The 21,355-nt window shown below is 26.7% G+C and overlaps 1 protein-coding gene, 2 non-coding genes and 1 pseudogene across 3 annotated transcripts; 2 read left to right on the top strand and 2 right to left on the bottom strand.

The window, feature by feature from the left end:
* LOC149061615 (uncharacterized) overlaps window positions 1–21,355 on the top strand; it is a 587,539-nt pseudogene that overhangs the window by 436,037 nt on the left and 130,147 nt on the right.
* LOC107169073 (uncharacterized) lies at window positions 8,488–9,955 on the bottom strand. Its single transcript, XM_015518701.2, has one exon. The coding sequence runs from the start codon at window positions 9,645–9,647 to the stop codon at window positions 8,664–8,666; it is 984 nt and encodes a 327-aa protein (XP_015374187.2). The 5' UTR covers window positions 9,648–9,955; the 3' UTR covers window positions 8,488–8,663.
* On the bottom strand, window positions 16,465–16,583 carry LOC149061624 (5S ribosomal RNA). Its single transcript, XR_016190043.1, has one exon. It is a non-coding gene; the product is annotated as a 5S ribosomal RNA (ribosomal RNA).
* Window positions 19,052–19,170, top strand: LOC149061623 (5S ribosomal RNA). Its single transcript, XR_016190042.1, has one exon. It is a non-coding gene; the product is annotated as a 5S ribosomal RNA (ribosomal RNA).

Genomic DNA, 21,355 nt, shown 5'->3' with positions numbered 1-21,355 from the left:
GCAAATTTTACATTCACATTAATACGTGTTACTCTGTAATTTCTAAAATTATAAATTTTAATGACAAGAATATTAAGTAGAGCATCTCAAAAGATTTTATTTATATCATTACTTTTAAGTAATTTATGATCATTCTTGTCTTTAAAATTCGTAAGAGGTGAATTCGTGAATCCACTGCAATTTTAGAAATCACAGAGGAATACATATTATTGTGAACGTAAAATATGCCATGTTGTATGTTTGTAAAACGAATTGTTTATTAATAAAAATGTTTATATTTAAATATTCTTGTAGCTAAGTCATTAAAGTGATAATTTATTTTAACAAAAATCATAACATTTTATATAAATTGAAAAATGTTTAATTCAAGTTGATTGCCTAATATGTATATTTTAATTCTTTGGATAAATTACGAAATATAACGTGGTTGTATGTTTGTTTTATAAATATGTACCTAACTATTCTATTGTAGCTATACATTATACGTCTGTGTATGTGAAGTTGCTTTATTCTTATATTATTCCATTATTATACCAATTCTCGAGGCTGGGCATTAACGAGTTAAAAAGTTAAAGTTAAGTTAAAAAGTTAATTTTATCTTAACTAGTTACTTTTTGATATTCATTTACTTAACCATTAACTTATTAAATTTATTTTTTAATTAACTTGAAACCAACTAGTTGATTTTAATTTTACGGAAGGAATTAAGTTAATTTTTTACATTTCACTATTTCAGTCTATTTCATTTGTATGCCAAAAATATTTACCGTGATTTGTTAGTTAAAAATTTTATATTTTTCCAATCACTCTGTACTCTAAAGAAACACCCTGTATAGTGCATACATCAGAAAATATTTGATAATAAATGATTTTATATTATTAAATTAATTATATTGTCAAGTAACAATAATAATATAATATGTAGTCCCTTTATGACTATTATGGCATTATGGCTATACCTAAATATGGGTATATTTAATATTATTATTATCGACGAGTGACTGAAGTCATCATTTTGGGAAAAAATCCAACAAGTCTAAAACTCTAAAAACAAAAAAAAACTAATTCATTATTTTTAGGTATTTATTATATATATGTAACTAGTAACTACTGTTCTTTTTTAGCAATGAAAAGTTTAATGAAATACAATAATATACTGTGAAAGTATAAACATTTGTTTTATAGTTATAGTCCAAAAATTAGTTTTGGGTTTCAGTGTTTGTAAAATAATAAAGTATGAAATACTAAATTAACTTTTTTTTAACTTAATGAAAAGTTTAAAAAGATGTGTATTAACTTTTAACTTAACTGAGTTAACCTATAATTAAATCAACTTTTAACTTTAAAATGTTTGTTATTGGCTAATATTAACTTAACTGCGTTAAAAGAAATCATTTATTTGCCCAGCCTTGCCGCAATTCTATACTGAACCAATTAGAGTTGGTAACGGTATCGAATCATTCGAATCCCATAAAATCATTGAATCACAATATATTTTTAATTTAACAGTGTACCTGAAAAAATATAATTTATTTTCAAGTTATTCATAAAAATTATAATAGTTATTTATATTTTAGAGTTTGACTATAGTTTTAATTATTTATACTAAAAATTTTATTTCTGAGAAAAACTTTTAAAATAAATTATACGTATACACTATACACTATTTTATGGTTTTATAATTTTAATATCGTGTAGAACCAGTTAGGGAGCATGAAACTACTGGTAATGCAGTGTATAGTATATTAGCTTGTAAAAAAATATTTTATCAATTGTTTACTTACTTACTTACAGCATTGTTGTCAAAATCTATATTTAACCATAACCTACTTACCTAAAATAATACCTAATAATAATTATAATTTGTAAAAATTGTAATAACTACAGAAGAGATCATTTTAGAACAAGGATTCGTGTACGGTGTCATGGATTTTGTTTTTTATCCGTTCAATTGAAAATCATTGCTATTCTAATCAAAAATAGCAATCAAATTAAAGGGTTTGTAATGATATTTTAGATGTTTATTAGATGATTTCATTAATTTAAATTTTAAATTTTAAATTTCTAGTAATTAATGGTAAATCGTTAGAAAATTGTATTTTGGTAATGTAATATTAACATGTAACTATTGTAGACTAGGTACTGGTTAATAATTTATATATCTATTTGATAGTTTTACTTTTTTATAGTATGTAGTAAAATGTGTGATAGTTGCAATTAAGGCCATCGGAAATATGCTTGTTACATATTTACTTCAGTTCATGTCTGTTGTCATAGGAGTTCAGCTTTTTAAGGTAATTTCAATTTCCATAGATTTATTGTACAAATAATAAACTCTGTAGAAATTGTTAAAATGTTAAATATTTTATATTTTTATGATAAAAAAAATTTATTTTCATTATACGATACTTTATTATAGGTTTTAGTAGTTTTAATGTTTATTCTATTTTGTAGTTCTATCAATGCATTTGTATGTAGCTTAGTTAAATTATATATGCATTTTTAATGCGTATTGATTTCTGATAGGTAAAAGTGTCCAATGTCCAAGTGTCTTGTTTTCATCACAAAGTTAAGATACATAGAAATTAAAAAAACATAATATGCCTTTGATTTAACAAATTATCTACTATTTTATTTTTTTTTATGAATGTATTAAAGTCCGGTGAAATAAAAGCGTTTGTTGGCAAATATGATGGCAACATTATTTTTCGATAAACCAAGCCGGATTTATAAACTAATAAGTGGGCTCTCAAACTCTGGCGGTACCCAGTGGATAAACGCCGTAAACACTTCGTTTTTTTTTTTTTTAAAATTTCCTTTATGATTTCGTTTTTGGTTTGGTCGCCAGTTTTGACCTTCGGCAAACGTTTCTCGTATAGGTTTCTTCTGTTACACCTAACTTAACTAATTCGAAATTCGCTTGCTTTATAATAATTATTAACGACGAAAAGACACAACGACATTAATTCACCACTAGGATCGTGCGCGTCGGCGGCCACTTTTCGTTCTCCCGATTCACTAGGAGATCGTGATCGTGAACCGACAGTACTCAGTAGTGACGCCGCAGAGGCCTGTGACCGCCCAGAGAGAGAGAGAGAGAGAGTGAGTGAGAGAAAAAAAAGAACGATTATTCTCCGTCGGCGGTCAAAATATTTCGTTGACCTGTAAAGTAAACGCTGGGGTATACGTTGCGGTTTCGGCATACCAGGGTACCATGAGCTAGTGGTGACCGTTTTTCAGTTTAGGCGATGGCATCGATGTATTTTGCTTTTTTTTTCTTAGTGTGCGACGCGAACGGCGGCGACGGCGGCAGTACTGCTCGTTCAACAACCATCACGCGTACTGCATGAGTCCCTGTTACGTGTATTCCCATCGTTTGCTGTCACGGGTTACAATATTTGGAACAGAAACACAATTTTTTAGGTCTTTACCACGACCCTCACGAATTTCGATTTTTTTTTTTTTCAAAGACTTGTTTTTCAACGCTGATTTCGAAACTGTTTGAATTTTTGTGCGGAAACCATTATTTTGGAAGTTATAGCCTCCCAAAGTTTGCGATTTTACGTTAATACGCATGCGCTCAATTTTAATTGGACTACGTTCTATATTTATATCAATATCGCTATTTTACAACTATCTCATTATTACTAAATCGTTAATTAAATTATCTTTATGATAATAAAATAAGCTCTATTAAGTTATATTGCAATTATCAACAAGTAGACAGGCTAATGAGTATATTTATGGTGACCAGACTCGGTACTCTTTTTCGCAGGACAGTACTCTTTTTTTGATGTGAGTCCTAGTGTCCTTAACAATACATGAAATGAATACATAATAAATTGAATACATGAAATTGTACTCTATTTTTTTTTTAAATCTAAGCTAATACGTGTTTATGTGTTTTTACTGTATTTTATATTTTGATTATTACCACCGTTTAGATATTTACAACAATTGACATGACTAACTAACATAACTGAAGATAATTTTAGAAAATTTACACTTGGTATTTTTACCTTTAAACAATAATTTATGCTTTAGTTTAAGTTTACTTAAAAAATCTTAAATTTAAAGTATTTTCATCTTAGACACACACCAAATTAGTTGACATAATTTCAAATAATAAGTTTTAATTGTTGATTATAGGAAAAAAATAATAGAGTAATCAGATAAAAAAAACAAATTATATAAATGGAGATGACCTATGGCCGCTAACCGCTAATAGCTATGGTATGGGCGAAATGGGTAGAAAAGTACACACATTGGTTAATTATGACAGAGGAGGATCTAAGTTTTAAAATGAACTTTTTTTGGATTTTTATAGAGTATTTATAGTATTTTGTACCTTAAGTATATTGTACCTCGTCAGTTAAAGTAATATAAGTATATAGTGGCTTCCTTCGCCTGCCTGCTCCGGTCGTCAAACTCCGGAGGACCTCGAGTTAGATGGGGACTCGGCCCCCAAACTGGCCAAACCCCCCAGGACTTAAATAGCTAACAATATTGAATAATGCATTTTATATAATATTAAAAGTGCTGGCGGGCGAATAGGGGCACCGCTCTGGTCGCACTATGATTTACATGTCTTGTACTGATTTGGGTCGCTGTCATAGGCGCAACTAGAGGCCAAACACTGGGGGTGCTAAAATTATGTAGATGAAACAGACTCGTCGGGGGCTACGCCCCCACACCCCAAGTTCCTACTTCAATTTTATAATTACTATAACCAATCTTAAATGCATTATAAAAACATAAGCACACTAATATTTACATCATAAATACATTAGGTATATTACCTATATTATTATTAAGGTGATTCAAATAATGACCTAGTATAAACAAATAAATAATATTTATTTTGTTAATAACTGATATGACATCAGTGATGTCAAAATAATTACACAATTTACATTTTTAGCAGTCACTTACATGAGACACAATCATCTCAAAGGTTAGGTAATAATACTATGTTTACATAATATACAATATTATACACTAATACTATTTTTCTTTTATTAGTGGAATTGGAATATATTTCCAATATTTCTGAAGAAGTAATTTTATTAACAACATCTCTTTCATTATTTAAACAACCTTACGTAAAACAAAAAAAAACTTTTTCATATAATTTTTCCATTTTTGATGTTTTTGATCTGGAGGTGCTAAATTAAAGGCTAGTGATGCTGAAGCACCCCCAAGCACACCCCTAGTTTTGCCTATGGTCGCTGTAATTGTATTTTCGACGTATATGTGTTGAATTTGAATTAAATTATTTTTACAATGTTCCATTGTATACGTAAAACGATTCCGAGCAAAGACGGTCTATATTTTTTAGTATGTATTTATATTGTTATTTATGTGATTTATTTTGCTTTTGGTACAGTAGGCTGAACAAATTTTTGCCGAAAACATTGTAGGTATAATATTTAGTTATGTATTATATATAAAATATAACAATATATTAAATGATTGAAAAGTTTCAAGCGAATAATATTTTTAAGCCACAAATAAATAAATAAAACCGTAGGTAATTCTTCGGTTAAATATCTAGTTTCATACAAATTATTTTGACTTAAAATGTCTATAAAAAACTGTGTTTGTATATACATATTATAGTATAGTTGGTGTGGTTACACTAGTTACAGTATAAACTACTTACACCGAAAATGATGAAACGAATATTTGTGAAAATTTAAAGTATTTACGTATCAAGTATTTTGAATTTTAATCGTTTTGAATTACGATAAAATATCAACAATTGGTTGAGGAGAAATAGTTCATTAATTATACGGATGAATAATATCCAATGTCAAAAAAAAATAAATAAAACTTCAAACGGTAAAAAAAAACGTATTTTATAATGTGATAACTTGTGTATTATATTATTATAATACATGTTTTTTTATAACATAAAATACGAATAAAAATATTTTTTGCGGCCCCCCTAGTGTTTATAAATGTGTAAATTGGCCGGTCAACTACAAAAGGTTGGACCACCCTGATATACTGTACAAAAAAAGGTAATAAGTGGATAACGCTCAGATATACATTAGGTGTCTAAAGCGACACTGTAATGGTCGTGTTAAACTTGAATTCAATGATATAAAATCATTGTAGGTATACGAAAAACGATTTTATTACTTAGTCGGAATATTTATTATTTTATGATATCAATGATATCATAGTAATTATTTAAGTACCTTATTTTACTAAGATGTGCACTTATTTTACTAAGCTATTGTTATATTTTGAATTCGCTTAAACTTGAAAGTTGTGTAGGTACTAGATTAATTATAAATATTTAATCTGAAACCAAAAAACTAAGTACTATTTGTATTAATATTAGCAATATTACTATAATATATATATATATATATATGTCGCATCCACATAGTGAAATCGCTCATTTCAACTGAATATCCAGATACTGAAATTTGACGAAAATACATTATATGGACATCCCATTCATGAAATGGACAATACCTACCTAAATTTTGTGCCTTGTGAAATTATTATGAAACAAGGTTGTTATGTTGTTTTGCAATACATAATTATATTATATCATAATATTATAATTTGTTACCAAGCTTACAACTATACTTTTCTATATTAATTTATGAACAAAATGTTTGATTTAAATAAACCTCAAACTAAATCAACCTACCATAATGATAGTAAAAGTAAAATACATTTTTAATAGCAGTAAAAATTATGATAGGAAATACTAACCTAAATTGACTACCTAGTATAATATTCTTAGTAATAATATTGGCTGACGGGTTGACTACGCTAATAGCCATTTTCGCATACAAATTTCATAAAATTATTTTTTTGGTCATAGATATTAAACTAGCCCAAACGATCTCTGCTCATTTCAAAAGTTGAACAAGCCTGCAGTTTTTGTAATATTATTTTCTATTGTATTTATAGTTTATTTTATGCAATTTCGAATGACATATTTTATGTTTTTATTAAAAATTATGTATAGGTACAAATGTACAAAGATTTGACGTTATGAATCTCAATATATGATATTGCTATGCTATAAATAAATAAAACAGTCACAAATGCCTACAATCATACATTTTATAAATAATGAAAATTTGTGTATACCTACCTTGATACCTTACATAATTTGACATAAATTGCAATATATTTAGTTAAAGTGGCGGTGCCAAGGTAACTCACCTCTTACAAGGCTCCTAATATATTGTTACAATGGTAGTTAAAACATATTAAAAATACACACCCACAATTTTTTTTATTGGCATTTAAAGTTCGAATTTTGAAAAAATTTAAGTTTTCTTTGTAATCAACACAGAAAAAGATTTAAAATATTATCCTTATAAAATATGGATCAAGGTAAAAATACTATTATTGAACCAAATGTAACATTTTGTTAGTTGAAGTAGGGTCGTTAAATTTAGGAAAGTGGGCCGAAACCCTTCCAGTCCAGCTCTGAGTATATTTATTATTTTATGATAACAATGATATCATTGTGATTAGAGTAATTTATTTTACTAAAATGTGCAAATATAGCTAAGCTGTTATTAATTTTAATTGCTAAAACTTAATGTTATACTAGATTAATAATTATAAATATTTAATACTGAAACCAAAAAATTAAGTACAGTGGAACCTCGATAACTTGAATCGGTTGAGGTCGAAAAAAAATCGAGTTATCGAAGTTTCACTGTACTAATACTAGTAATATTTTAAATGCATAATATATATGTATGTAATACTTTCTGCAAAATTTAAATCAACCTCTACCATAATACTAAAAGTAAAATACATTTAGTAGTAGTATAAAATATATACATTAATATGAAATACCCTACGCTGACCAGTATAATATTCTTATCACACATTTAATAAATAATGAAAAGTTGTACATACCTTAGACACATATCTGAAAATAAAAGTGTACGAGTTCTTCATGCTGCTTGTAAATTGTAATCTATTAATAATAAGTTAATAACAATAACTTTATGACCGCATCATAATATTGTGTATAATTTTAAGGAACCAAATACGAAATATATTTGCGTAGAAACATGATTTATGCATGTTCATAAATTCATAAATCATTCACCAATCGTCAGATATGCCAGACCATATAGCTAACGATGTTATAATAATTCTTTCACATTATTCCCAATAATAATACATTTTATATTATTAGTATTAAAAAAAAAAAACATTTAATGATATAAAATTATAAAATATAAAATATTATATAAATCTATTTTTTTTTTTATAAATCATAATATATATATATATATATATATATATATATATATATATATATATATATATATAAATAATAAAGACAGGTCAACAGCAAAATTAATTAATTAATTAATTTGTTTATTAATGCATATTACATAAATAACTTAAATTATAATCGATTGTATGAATTAGATTAAAACAATTTTATTATATAATTTCTAACAACGAAATTAAGTTTAAGTTCGAAATTAAATATTTAAGTCAAATATTATCCACACCCTATAAAATTTTTTTGTTAATATTATATTTTAAAAAATGAAGTATAATATAAAAATATGAAATCGTTTTTTTTTCTAAGAACTGATTCGTTTAAATGAAATTGAAATAAAACTTAATACTATATAATATGTTGTACATGTTCCACAATATTATCTAAAATAACTCATCGGATAATCTTCAAGTTCATAACCGGAAATTTTTTGGTCCAATTCGTGTTGTCTTTCTTTATCGTCCCACAACTTGACTGCTTCTAGAACTACTTCGGTAACAGTTATTTCATTTTCAATTTCCACAATTAGATCATTTTCTTTTAAAAACTTAATTTGATCTTCGTACTCCATATGTGATCCATTAATAGCTGCTTGAGTACTCACGTAAACCTTGGTGATGAATTCATTTTCAATATCAACTGAGAAATTCGGATGACTGACTTGCGAAATTTTGGCGAAAAACTGGTATTGATGAAGCAAGTGGGCTTTTTTTAAAAATGTGCAAAATTCGTCCTCTTTGTTTGGTATCAAATAAGAAAAAGCAGACGACATCATCACTCTAGGATAGTTCTTACAAATAGTGTCCATCAATTCAAAAGATACAATAGGATTTTCAGCTTCATTTTTAAGGTACAAGCATGTTAAAATTGGAACGCTCTCACAAATTCTGGATAAAGTCACAGCAGATTTTGAATTTTTAGCATTTGAGACTAATTCATATTTTACTATAAGTTTTTCGAATTCGTGTTTAATTTCTGGTGATGATTTTAAAACGATTTTTTCCAAATCGTTTCCTCTTTCAATAGCTAACTTAACTAACATCCTTATATCTTTATCCATAACATTTTTATCGGAATTTTTTGCAGCCATATAATTTAGAATAACTTTAGGGTCAAATTCCTGTTCGTAATCATTTTGCAGTAACCACGATGGTACATATCTAATAATCTCACCGAGTTCCTTGAAATTTTCAAAATTAAAAGATGTCTGCTTGAGCATTTCATTCACTTTTATTTTTAATTCATCTTCGGTTAATAAGCTCATCTCAGCGGTTATTTCTTCTATAGATAGATCAGATGTGGGCTCAGATGATTTGGATGTAGTACCTACTGTATCATCTAGTACTTCTTGTGCGGAAGACATGTTTCTCTTAACGGCAGACGAAAGTATAAATTATATTATAATACTTGACAAAAATAAGTGTGTTCAATATAAAAACGAGTTATATGAGTATTAAAACGCACATAAACTACATAAATAAATAATTAGTAAAAGCCACGCAGAAATTGGTAAAAATATGAATATGTGTATTATAATAATCTTACAACGACGCAACTATTATTATCATTTATATTAAGTACATAAGCTCAAACGTAAACAATTTCAACTGAAAATTATTGATAATTTAAAACATTGTACCAACAACAGTGGTCGCACTATACTGAAAACTGTCGGACTGTCGAAGCGAAGTGAATCTAAAATGTAAAATCATAATTAATGTATTTATTGATTTTTGTACAAATAAACAATAATTATGGTAATTGTTAATATATTAGGTAATAGAGTGGGCAGAGGTGTACGGCAGTCGACCGCTAATAGTTAATAGAATGATAACGTATTTAGTCAACATCATTAAATGTTATTTAAATATTATACTTTGTCGATACACTTAAGTAATACATTATTTTCTTCAACACACTTCCATTAGGTATATACTCATGAAACGTATTGAGATTAAGTGCGTATTGTTGCAATAATAATATTCATATTGGTTGTATATATTCCGTACAACAAAATCGAATTTGCAACAATAGGTAGTGTAGGTATGTACTATAAATGTTAGAAAGTGTTGACTTGTATGAAATATAGCGCTTCGTCGGAAACACCGACATTAAAATTTCATTATGAATAATGTAAAAAATTTGTTTGGTTTTTTTTACATTGATATTCAAATCCCGAAAATTAGCAAGTTATTTTGTTTGTATTTAAAATGCCGTTCAAAATATTTTTAATTCATCTAATTCCATCTATTTAAGATTTTAAAATGTTCCTCCAAAGTTTTTAAGCTGGAATTTAAAAATAGGTGGGCAATAGTAGGTGTCAAGATCAAGTCTGTCATCACTAGGGCTCGGATGTTGTTGCATTTGCAATTTTTTTTCTATTGTTCGGATTCATTGCTAAGTAAGTTATAAATTTATTTCAAACGAGTACCAATTAATATATAAAAATTTTAAGTGCAATTTTTTACCTTTTTTCAATTTTATTGCAATTTTGTTGATTGTTGTCATTTTCAATACAATTTTATATATTTTTTTATGTATTTACTCTTTTTTGTTAGATTATACAGTGCTATAATTTTTAAGGTAAGGTAAGGTTTTTTTTTAAAAACAAATCAAAAATAGTTTAAATAAAAAGTTTTAAATTTTGATAAAATTATTAGTATAGATTTCTGAAAAAATAAGAAGACCGCACAATTTAACCAGATTTTTAGTGACAACTGACGAGAATTTGAATTTGAATCTTTTTTATTATCTACTCGTTTAAAACCTATCTAATAAAACTTTATAATATTACTTAATAAAATGACTTAATCCATTTCATAAAATAATTTGTTAATATATATTTTTTTATTTTTTTTATTCAATAAAATATTTTTTTATTGCAATTTTTAAGTGCAATTTTGGGTTTTTTTAACAGCAATAATGCAATCAATTTCATAACATTTTTAGTGCAACAACATCCGAGCCCTAGTCATCACTGTAATGGATATGTTAAATAAATTTCAAGTATTTAAATTATTCATGAATAATTTTTTTTAAATCTCGACAAAATAACTAAAATCGTATATCCCACTAATAAAAACTTATACGAGAAACCTTGTATAAGGTATATTCTCAACTTCTCAAGTATTTTGACCGAGCGAAAATTTTACCATCGTCAATTCAATAACTGACAAATATAACTAAGTCAAAATTACAAAAATCCAATAATTTGTTATTGATACCTACCTTATTTGCCTAAAAATAGCTCAAAAAGAGTCAAAATATTTTAAGCCTTTGCTCAGGATTATTGTTTTGATATATTATGATTGACTAGTAGTCAATGATTACAATAATTATATGTTTTGAATTATTTGAATTCAATCCGACTATGCACAGCAGAAACAAGCTGGTTCTCCAATTCTTATAATTTATTATTTTTTTTTATGAAAGTCGGCTAGTATTCGCAGGGCAATACAATGAAAATAAGCAGGTTTTTTTACAGTCAACATTTTTATTGCTTTTAAATAATTAAGCTTTAAAAATGTGAACTTGTTTTTTACAGAGTATAAAGCGAGTAGTTATAATATTTGTTGTCTTACAATATATATGATTAAAATCTGTAGTGTTTTACTTCACATAAAGTACAATAAATTAATCACTGTGTCGTTGGATATAAATATCCTTGTATCGAATTCTAACAAAATATTAAATTAACAGTTTTTTTAAATTTATGTTAGTTAATAGGCACTGAATGGGCGTCTAGGGATGATATTGAGTATATCAGGGGTGGCCAACTTTAAAAGACTAGGGATCGACCTCTGCGTTTTTTAAGGTTGTCACAATCGACCAAAAACAAAAAAAAGGTCAATAAACAAAACAAAAATTAATTATTAATTAAATATAGAAGTACTGTTATACTTATATTATTATTGTACACAAGTATTATATTAACACGTTTAATTTTCACAATTTCACACAAAACGTAATTTAATATATTAAATTCAAACTATTTCTATTATAACTATATACTAAAACTTTTACATAAGTATACACACAATAGTATATACAAAGATACACACATTTACAAAAATAATAATAATAATAATTTTTTTCTGAAAAAAATTAAAAAATTAAAAAAAATGCCAAATGGTGTCGCGATCGACCTGATGGCCACCCCTGGAGTATATAATATTGGGCATGTGTATGTGTAACGACGTTTTGAATTCTGTTCCTAAATATTGGCTATATGTAATATGTTCTATACTATGTAAATGTCTATAGAAGAGTATTATATTCATAACAAAAGATACAAGACCAATAGTCTACACAAATGAAACAACATTACCTACTATACATTAGTAAAGCTTTCCCTGTAAGTTATAATTTAATATATGAATGAATAATTATATAATTTATTATTAATAAATATAATTTAAATACAATAATAATATTTACATTTTAAATGTTCAATGTTTCAAATAATAAATGTATCTACAACCTAGTAATGTTACTACTTTAATAGGTAGTTCATACTATGGTTACACAGATATTATCCATGTGACCAGCATGCGTTTAACCGAAACCATTGAATATTAAAATATATGTAGCGAATATATTATATGATTGGTAATAGATGTTATAGATAAATGGTTTACTATTTATGTTGTACGTATTATTAAAATATAATAGATTAATATCAAATCTATTACTTAATATAAAAAGCCGATGGTCATATATTATTACTTAAAAAAAAAAAAAATAGTAAAATTAAAAAACGATATCGAGCTGATACAGCTGCTAACTATACTTGGTCGATATATAAGTTATAAACTTAAAGCAATATCCACCGAATACCTATGGATAAGTAGATTTATGAAATTAAGATAATAAAATTCCGGAGTGAAACATTTTGTTATACTACTCCAAAAGATGTTGACAATGACAAAAATTAAATACATCACTAGGGTTCGGAACTTATTGCACGTAAATTATAGAAAATATTCATGCAAATATGCACTTAAAATAACCGAAACATGCACGATAATATGCAACTCAATATTTTTTTAATAGCCATTAATATTTTTATTTATTTATTTAAATTACAATAATTTTTTTTTATTAATATATTTTGTACATTTATTCATTTTTTTTTTTTTTTTTGACAACAATAAACATATTATTATTTATTAGTTAATTGATAAAAATGTATTTATTTATTATTACTGCGTATGTTCATTGGCGCAACTAAGGGGTGCAAAAGGGTCTTTAGCACCCCTTGATATTTTAGATCTAACTATTATAATTATAATGAAATAACATCAATTTTATGTTTTTAATAATATAGCACCCTACGTTTTAGAGGTCTAGTTGCGCCTATGCGTATGTTCGATAGGCATATATTGACTGACGCATGAAAATAAATAAATTATGTTAACCTTTAAAATAAATTTACCTAGGTAACATAAAATGAAAACTGTGCAAATATGCTATAAATAACAATTAAATTGCCAAAATTTGTCAAATATGTGTTTTGCATAAAAAACACTAAAATTTGCAAAAATATACAAACACAATTTTTGTATTTCAATCCGTTATGTCTTAAAACAATTGTGTATCATACTAGGTTATTCTGAAGTATTAAAAAATATGCAAATACAACAAGTCCCGAACTCTATACATCAATAACAAACATAATTTTTGGTAACAATATATTCATTGCACCACTAATATAAAATATTTGAGATTAGTTTTTTCAGGAAGTTATTACTACCTATAGAACTGTAGTTGAATGTTTTTTTTTCTCTGAAGATATTAGTTATTTTTCTAAAATACTTAAAATTGATCAGTTATCAATTTTTCACCATCATTTACCCAAGTAATGAAAAATAAACTATACTATTAATATTATCATTTTTTAGGCACAATAAAATTATATTAATGAAAAAATAGAAAAGTTCAAACGATATCAAGTTATCATTAAATAACTTGTTATAAACACTTTCCTACATGGCTACATTAAAACAGTTATCCACAGATAGTAATATGATGAAATAAAATAAAAAATGAATCTATGAACAGATTTGCAGACATTCAAAAGTAGATAAAGATGATTTTCTACTTATCCTAACCTAACACTTTAATTCTTACATTTTATCATTTTATGTTCGGTAACTCTTGTATAGTCTTATGTATGTGAACAATTATTTTCTCTCACGAAATTAAACAAATTCACAATTCACAATTAAATTTCAAATGTTAAATTACAATTTGTTTTTCATTTCACATCAAGAAATTCTCGTGCAAACAGATTTGAGCTTGATACGAAAAAAAGATGTAAAGTTTCAAGTGCTGCAACTCAAAAATAAAAATAAACAAAAAATCAAGATATGTTTAGATTTTCTTTTAAAGTTAATACTCATCATATTTTTTCAATGATATTTTAGTAATAATAAGTGTAATGAGCAAATAATTTGTTTATATTTTTATAAATATATTTTGGCAATAGTACCTAATTATAATAAAAGGAAGTTTATAATAGATAAGTGGATTTCGTATGTAGCTTTATTCTTTGCCTTCATTTTGTCTTTAGTTTTTAGTGCATAAGTAAAAAAAAAGTATACTTAAAATTGGCAGGCGAAATTTTTATGAAAAAATATGTGGCCTGTAGATAATTTGAGTTTGAGATCACTGATATAGATAATATTATTAATATTAAATAATGACCTATACAGGTTAGGTTACAAAACAATTGTAGTAAAATCACTTTCATCTCGACAGAATGTCTATATAGCAGTATTATTGTCAAAACAAAAGTCACAAGACCTACAGCCTTGTCTATAGACTACAAGTTATAATTTAATGTTTAGATAAATTGTATAATTTATTATTAATACGTATTATGTACTCGTAGATACATTAATACTGTTTACATTTTAAATGTTCAATGTTTCAAACAATAAGTGTACCCCATTAACTTAATGTTACTACTTATAATAGATAGTTCGTAGGTACTTTTCACTATGATTACACAAATAACCCATGTAGCCGTGTGTTTAATGGAAACCATTAAATATTAAAATATAATAATATGAACGATATAGGTATATACCTAAAATACGATTGATAATAGTCAATAAATAAATAATATTAAATTACTATACTGAAGTATCGTCAGTATTTTGTTGTATGTAATTTTATATTCAAAACAAATAGTAATATCAAATGTATCACAGAATATAATAATCCGATGGTCATATTATTATACTATTACCATAAAAAAAAGGTAAAATTGATTACGATTTAAAGCTATAACTATACTTGATCGATCTAACAATACCTACCGGTAGATTAATAGTTAGTCAGGTATCATATATCAAGTAAAGATAATTAAGTTATAGATTAAAACATTTTGTTACTATACTACAAAAGGTGTCGGCAGTGATAAGAAATAAATACATTATAGCACATGTAATTTTTGGCAACAATATAATCACGTGCGTCAAGTTGGCCCACCCACTTTGGAGTAGCGACTTAAAATCTTCACCAATATTTTGCGAGTTATTTGCGAGAATTTGCTAGTTCACTATTAGAATTTGCGAGTTAGCCGTTTATGAGCAGCAAGCAAAATAAAAATGGGTGGGCCAAATTCACGGAGCCCATCCATGTTGTCCTAAAACTTTGAAATTGGTATCAAATGATAGCCTCTAATTAGGACAACATGGATGGGCTCCGTGAATTTGGCCCACCCATTTTTATTTTGCTTGCTGCTCATAAACGGCTAACTCGCAAATTCTAAAAGTGAACTCACAAATTCTCGCAAATAACTCGCAAAATATTGGTGAAGATTTTAAGTCGCTACTCCAAAGTGGGTGGGCCAACTTCACGTACGTAATATAATCTCTGTACCACTCAGGATCTAATATAAAATATTTGAGATCAATTTTTTTCAGGAAGTTACAACTAATAATCACTAATGATGACTGTGGTTGAATGTTTTAACAAAAAATATTAGTTTTTTTCTCTGAAGATATTAGTTATTTTCTTAAAATACTCGAAATCGATCATTTATCAGATTTTCACTATCATTTACCTACGTGATGAAAAATAATATATATTAATAGCATCATTTTTTACGCACAGTAAAATTATATCGACGAAAAAATAGAAAATTTCAAACTATGATGTTAAAAACAAAAAAATGCCAACGGCACGTAGTGTTCCCAAGCGGTCACCCATCCAAGTACTAACTACGCCCGACGTTGCTTAACTTCAGTGATCGGACGAGAACTGGTGTATTCAACGTGGTATGGTCGTTGGCGACAGTCTGACGTTATGCGACCGCATATAACATGAAAATACCTATAAGTATTTACTAGTAAAGTTGTCTAATAGTGCAAACTAATTTGTCTTTTGATAATAAGTAGTTTAACAATTTAAACGTATATAGCAAATAAAAATTAATTCCACAGTTATTACATATATTTTACGTTATTATGTATTTTAATTTGTAGAAATAAAAATATTTGAATTGACAACGAATTATTTATTGACGAGAGTCTCATTTTAATTCATGGAAAATATTCATAATATGTCGACAAGTTAAACGTTGTATCACATGGACATGGTGACACACCACCATTTTTACATAATATGTTGTCAAAACTCAAACTTTGAATGCTTAAAAAAAAAAATTGTGACTATATATTTATTTTATTTTTCAATTGCTATTGTAAAAATATATAATGAGCCTTGTATTAAATTTTAAAATCTTAGATATAAAAGGAAAATTTTTATGAATTTCTAGCATAAAATAATTTACGAATTTTCGTGATTTTTACATAATATGTTGTAAAAATTCAAACTTTGAATGCTTATGAAAAAAAATTGTGACTATGTATTTCTTTTATTTTTCAACTGCTATTGTAACAATATGTTAAGAGCCTATATACTTATATAAACATTAGTTGAAAATTTCATGTATCTATGGTCATTTGTTTTAAAGTTACATCAAAAACCAAAATCGATTTTGTCGAAAAATGAGTGTGCGTAGTTTTTCTCAATTATTTAGAAATGTATTAAGAATTTTTTACTTTTGACCCCCCAAAGTACCAACTAGATTCACTTTCTGATCGAACGAGGTACTGAAGTCAAAAATCGAAGCATTTTTACTGCCACAAAACGTGAAGACAGACACACAAAAAAAAAAACACGCATCATGGTAAAATCAATACATTCATCGCTCCGCTCAGAATCTAAAATTAGTGTTACGAAAAAATTTTCAATTTCTATTAACTTAGCGACGATAGGTAGGTAAATTATGACGGATCGCAGCGTGCGCTAATTATTTTATTTTGATTGAATACCTACCTATTTCATTAAGAGGACGCTACACCCGTATGTGTTGTCTCCGTCTTACAAGGGCGTAACATTGCAAAAACTGTTTCGCGCGGGAAAGAACCGAGAAAGCTACAGTTATAACTAAGAAACGAAATTTTCACCACATAAAAAGGAGAATTTTGTCTGTGCAATATCGTTTTCATTTTTAGATTCTGAGCGGAGCGATGAATGTATTGATTTTACCATGATGTGTGTTTTTTTTTTTTTTTTTTTTTTTTTTGTGTCTATCATCACGTTTTGGGGCAGTAAAAATGCTTCGATTTTTGACTTCAGTACCTCGTTCGATCAGAAAGTGAATCTAGTTGGTACTTTGGGGGGTCAAAAGTAAAAAATTCTTAATACTTTTCTAAATAATTGAGAAAAACAAACTAAAAATTAAGGTAAAAACGGGAAATTTTTCGCACACTCATTTTTCGACAAAATCGATTTTGGTTTTTGATGTAACTTTAAAACAAAACAAATGACCATAGATACATGAAATTTTCACCGAATGTTTATATAAGTATATTCTATACACCATGCAATTTTCAAAAAATTTCGACTTAAGTTGAACTATTCATAGGCATTTCAAATTTTCGATCATTATTAGTTTTTTTTAAATTAATATTGATAAAAATTTATTTGTTAGGCAGAAAAGCTTGAAAATTTAATACAAGACTCTTAACATATTGTTACAATAGCAGTTGAAAAATAAAAGATATTTATAGTCACAATTTTTTTATAAGCATTCAAAGTTTGAATTTTGACAAAATACTTAAAAATCACGAAAATTCACAAATTATTTAAAGCTAGAAATTCATAAAAAATTTTCTTTTTAAATCTAAGATTTAAAAATTTAATACAAGATTCCTTACAAGTTTTTAAATCTTTATCACAAATAAAAATTCCACCTGAAATTCAAATTAAATTTTTATGAGCATTTGAAATTTAAATTTTTACAACATTGGATTTTCACTTTTAGCGATTTCCTTATTTTGGTGTAACTCTAAAACAAATTACCACAGATACTTGAAATTTTGACTGAATGTTTATATAGGCGTGTTATATATTTGATAAAATTTTCAAAATATTTAGATTTGTTTTGAGCTGTTTACTGTCATTTTAATTTTTCAACTTTATTAGTTTTTTTTTCTATAAATATCGATAAAAATTTATTTGTTCGGTAGAAAAGCTTGAAAATTTAATACAAGGCTTCTAACACATTGTAACAATAGAAGTTAAAAAATATTAAAAATTCGTAGGCACAATTTTTTTTATAAGCATTTAAAGTTCAAATTTTGACTAAATACGTAAAAATTACGGCAATGTTCAAATTATCTTAGATAGAAATTCATAACTATACTTATAGATATTTTCATGTTATATGCGGTCGCATAACTTCAGACTGTCGCCAACGACCATACCACGTTGAATACACCAGTTCTCGTCCGATCACTGAAGTTAAGCAACGTCGGGCGTAGTTAGTACTTGGATGGGTGACCGCTTGGGAACACTACGTGCCGTTGGCATTTTTTGTTTTCAACATCATTAACTTAATGTTGTTTGAAATTTTCTATTTTTTCGTCAATATAATTTTACTGTGCATAAAAAATGATGCTATTAATATATATTATTTTTCATCACGTAGGTAAATGATAGTGAAAATCTGATTAATGATCGATTTCAAGTATTTTAAGAAAATAACTAATATCTTCAGAGAAAAAAACTAATATTTTTTGTTAAAACATTCAACCACAGTCATCATTAGTGATTATTAGTAATAACTTCCTGAAATATTTGATCTCAAATATATTATATTAGATTCTGAGAAATTCTAGAAATTCATAAAAAAATTTTCTTTTATATCTATGATTTGAAAATTTAATACAAGGCTCATAATATATTTTTAAATAGCAATTGAAAAATAAAAGAAATACATAGCCACATTTTTTTTTTTATAAGCATTTATAGTTCAAATTTTGACTAAATACGTAAAAAATTACGTCAATGTTCAAATTATCTTATAGATAGAAATTCATAAAAGTTTTTCTTTTTAATTCTAAGATTTGAAAATTTAATACAAGGCTCCTAACATATTTTTACAATAGAAGTTGAAAAATAAAAGAAATACATAGTCACAATTTTTTTTTATAAGCATTCAAAGTTTGAATTTTTACAACATACTATGTAAAAATCACGAAAATTCGTAAATTATTTTATGCTAGAAATTCATAAAAAATTTTCCTTTTATATCTAAGATTTGAAAATTTAATACAAGGCTCATTATATATTTTTACAATAGCAATTGAAAAATAAAAGAAATATATAGTCACAATTTTTTTTTGTAAGCATTTAAAGTTCAAATTTTGACTAAATACGTAAAAATTTAATGCAAAGTTCCTCATAAGTTATTCTTATAGTGATTAAAAAATTATAAAAATACATGGGCACGATTTTTTTTACATGTATTCAAATTTTAATTTTGACAACATACGTAAAAATCACAAAAATTCGTAAATTATTTTATGCTAGAAATTCATAAAAAATTTTCCTTTTATATCTAAGATTTGAAAATTTAATACAGAGCTCATAATATATTTTTACAATAAAAATTGAAAAATAAAAGAAATGCGTAGTCACAATTTTTTTTATACAAGCATTCAAAGTTTGAATTTTGACAACATATATAAAAATCACGAAAATTCGCAAATTATTTCAAACTAGAAATTCATAAAAATTTTTCTTTTTAAAACTAAAATTTGAAAATGTTTAATAATCTATAATATATCCTAGACAGATAAACCGTCTTCGCTCAGAATCGTTTTTCGTATACAATGATATAATATCATTGATTCAAATTTAATTCCATCCATTACAGTAACCCACTTGTAACCTACTGTACAGCAGAGCGACATACACGACTTACCCGCTTTTTTTGATATCACTTATACAAAAATAAATTCTTATTGTTTTATAATACATTAATTTTATGTTTTTTAAGCATGAATAACTGTAGGTCTGTTATCGAAAAAATAAAAACGATATTGCACAGACAAAATTCTCCTTTTTATGTGGTGAAAATTCCGTTTCTTAGTTATAACTGTAGCTTTCTCGGTTCTTTCCCACGCGAAACAGTTTTTGCAATGTTACGCACTTGTAAGACGGAGACAACACATTTGCGGGTGTAGCGTCCTCTTAATTAATTTAAATATGAATACTTCAAATTTAAAACGTCGAGTATTAAGAGTCCTCGTAAGAAAATTATATATAAACCTTAAATGCTGTTATTCATTCCTTTCTAATGTGATATATATATAGTGTACCTTTTTTTTTGCGAAACAATTATAGCCATTCCAAGGAAACGACGACGACAACACCGAGAGTCGGTCGGCGATCGCGGAGCCATTATTGTTATTAGCTTTACTATACGCTACCGCAAACGTCAAACGCATTTTATATAATCATAATTTTAAGAAAAATTAGACCTACCATTTGTACAAATATATTTTTTACAGTGGCGGACTGGGTGAAAAACACAGCCCGGGAAAATCATAATAATCGTAGAGGCCCTCAATATACTAACGGCCTTTTAAATATATAATATATATTTTTATACGTCATGTGGATGCTATAACGGTCTATACAATACCTAATAACTATTTTAGATTCTGAGCGGAGCGATGAATGTATTGTTTTTACAATGATGTGTGTTTT

This window comes from Diuraphis noxia, unplaced genomic scaffold (genome assembly GCF_037042655.1).
Source record: "Diuraphis noxia isolate RWA-SAM2 unplaced genomic scaffold, SU_Dnox_SAM2 contig0001, whole genome shotgun sequence".
Taxonomy (NCBI): domain Eukaryota; kingdom Metazoa; phylum Arthropoda; class Insecta; order Hemiptera; family Aphididae; genus Diuraphis; species Diuraphis noxia.
The sequence above is the reverse complement of the archived record's forward strand: the minus strand, read 5'-3'. Positions and strand labels throughout refer to the sequence as shown.